This window comes from Myotis nattereri, assembly GCF_964212035.1.
Source record: "Myotis nattereri genome assembly, chromosome: X".
NCBI classification, from domain to species: domain Eukaryota; kingdom Metazoa; phylum Chordata; class Mammalia; order Chiroptera; family Vespertilionidae; genus Myotis; species Myotis nattereri.
Window position 1 is genome coordinate 26,494,609 of NC_138078.1, and position 2,193 is coordinate 26,496,801.

The 2,193-nt window shown below is 63.6% G+C and overlaps 1 protein-coding gene across 1 annotated transcript; it reads left to right on the plus strand.

Annotated features, from left to right (window-relative positions):
• Positions 1–738: 738 nt before the first annotated feature.
• Positions 739–1,287, plus strand: LOC308511584 (ferritin heavy chain-like; the record flags this gene model as incomplete). The annotated part of the gene is made up of 1 exon (XM_081081590.1): positions 739–1,287. One exon carries the CDS (start codon positions 739–741, stop codon positions 1,285–1,287), a length of 549 nt encoding a protein of 182 aa, XP_080937716.1.
• Positions 1,288–2,193: the final 906 nt, after the last annotated feature.

The window sequence follows — 2,193 nt, forward strand, 5'->3', positions numbered from 1 at the left end:
TTGGGATTCATGCTGAGGCAACAAGGATTCCCCAAAAGGGCTGGGCGGCGGTTAAGGACACAACCACATCGGGACCACATTCACCCAAGCTGCTCCGAGAAACCAAGTGCGGTTGACTTCCTGACAGCGATCGCACTGGTCCTCACGGGTCACACTTTAAAATGCCATGAAGGCCAGGGCCCAGCATGAGACGGGCATGGAATCCGGAGAAGGCCAGCACTGCCCGCCTCCTCGGCCCCCCTCAGCCCCCCTGTGAGGCCCCCGCCCCTCCCCCAGGCCCCTGAGTAACGGTCACTGCTTCCGGTCCCCGCAGAGCCAACCGCCACCGCCAGCGGCCCGCAGCCTCCTGCGTGTCTTGTCCTTTCGGCCGCCTGTCTCCGGTGCCCTGCCCTCACCCGGCACCCTCCGAGACCCCAGCCGCCTGTCTCCGGTGCCCTGCCCTCACCCGGGACCCTCCGAGACCCCAGCCGCCTGTCTCCGGTGCCCTGCCCTCACCCGGCACCCTCCGAGACCCCAGCCGCCTGTCTCCGGTGCCCTGCCCTCACCCGGGACCCTCCGAGACCCCAGCCGCCTGTCTCCGGTGCCCTGCCCTCACCCGGGACCTTCCGAGACCCCAGCCGCCTGTCTCCGGTGCCCTGCCCTCACCCGGGACCTTCTGAGACCCCAGCCGCCTGCACCTGTGACCGGCCGGCCTCCTCCACTCCGCCTGGGCCTCTGACCGCTCCTGCGCCTGCAGACATGGCCACTCCTCCGCCCTCCTCTGAGCGCCAGCGCTACCATCCAGACTGCGAGGCCGCCATCAACCAGCAGATCGGCCTGGAGCTCTACGCGGCCTCCGTGTACACCTCCATCGCCGGCTACTTCCAGAGGCCCGACCGGGCCTGGCAGCAGGGCTCCCAGTACTTCCGGAAGCGGGCCCTCAAGAAGCGGGAGCAGGCAGACCGGCTGGTGTGGCTGCAGAGCCAGCGCGGGGGCCGGGTCCTGCTGGAGGACGTCCCCCGGCCGCAGCAGCACCAGTGGGACAGCAGCCTGATGGCCCTGGAGCAGGCCCTGCTCCTGGCGAAGAGAGTGGACCAGGGCCTGCGGCACCTGCACCGCCGGGCCACCCACCGGGAGGACGCCCACCTGTGCGAGTTCCTGGAGAGCCACTGCCTGCACCCACAGGCGGCCTTCCTCCAGGAGCGGGGCGGCCACATCAGCCAGCTGCGCCAGATGCAGGCCCCCGAGTCCGGCCTGGAGGAGGACCTGCTCCACAAGCTCACCCTGGGCGACGGAGAGGAGCACTGACCGGGACTGCCTTCCCGAGAGCCGAGGGGGCCTCCCTGCCCCGTGCCCGGATGCCCATGGCCACATTGCCCGTGCAAAACGGGCACCTCAGTTCCATGTTCAAGGTCCGCTGTCTCTTCAAATAAAGTCTTTGGTTCTTAAATAAATAAGGGTCTTTCTCTGATTCCTCTGAGCAAATACATTTACTTTTAAACCGGTATCCAGGAGTCTCCACCCAGGCCTCAATTAGTGCAGCTCGGGTCCCTAGATGGAGAGAGGAGGGATTCCATGGGACCCTTAGGGAGGGAGGAGGGATTCCATATGATCCTGATGGAAGGAGGAGGGATTCCATAGGATCCTGACGGAAGGAGGTGGGAGGAGGGATTCCATAGGACCCTGATGGAAGGAGGAGGGATTCCATAGGATCCTGACGGAAGGAGGAGGGAGGAGGGATTCCATAGGACCCTAATGGAAGGAGGAGGGATTCCATGGGACCCTGGATGGAGGGAGGAGGGATTCCATAGGATCCTGATGGAAGAGTGAGGAGGGATTCTATAGGACCCTGACGGAGGGAGGAGGATTCCATACTATCCTGATGGAGGGAGGAGGGATTCCATAGGACCCTGATGGAGGGAAGAGGGATTCCATAGGATCCTGGTTGGAGGAGGTAGGATGGAGTACAAAGGAGCCAGATGGAGGGATGGAGAAAGGATTCCATAGGATCCAGTTGGAGGGAGGGAGGAGGGATTCAATAGGATCCTGGAGGGAGGAGGGAGGAGGCAGTCCATAGGACCATGGATGGAGGGAGGAGGAATACCATGGGACCCTGATGGAGGGAGGAGGGTTTCCATAGGACCCTGGATGGAGGGAAGAGGAATTCTCTAAGACCCTGGAGGAAGGAAGGAGGGATTCCATAGGACCCTGATG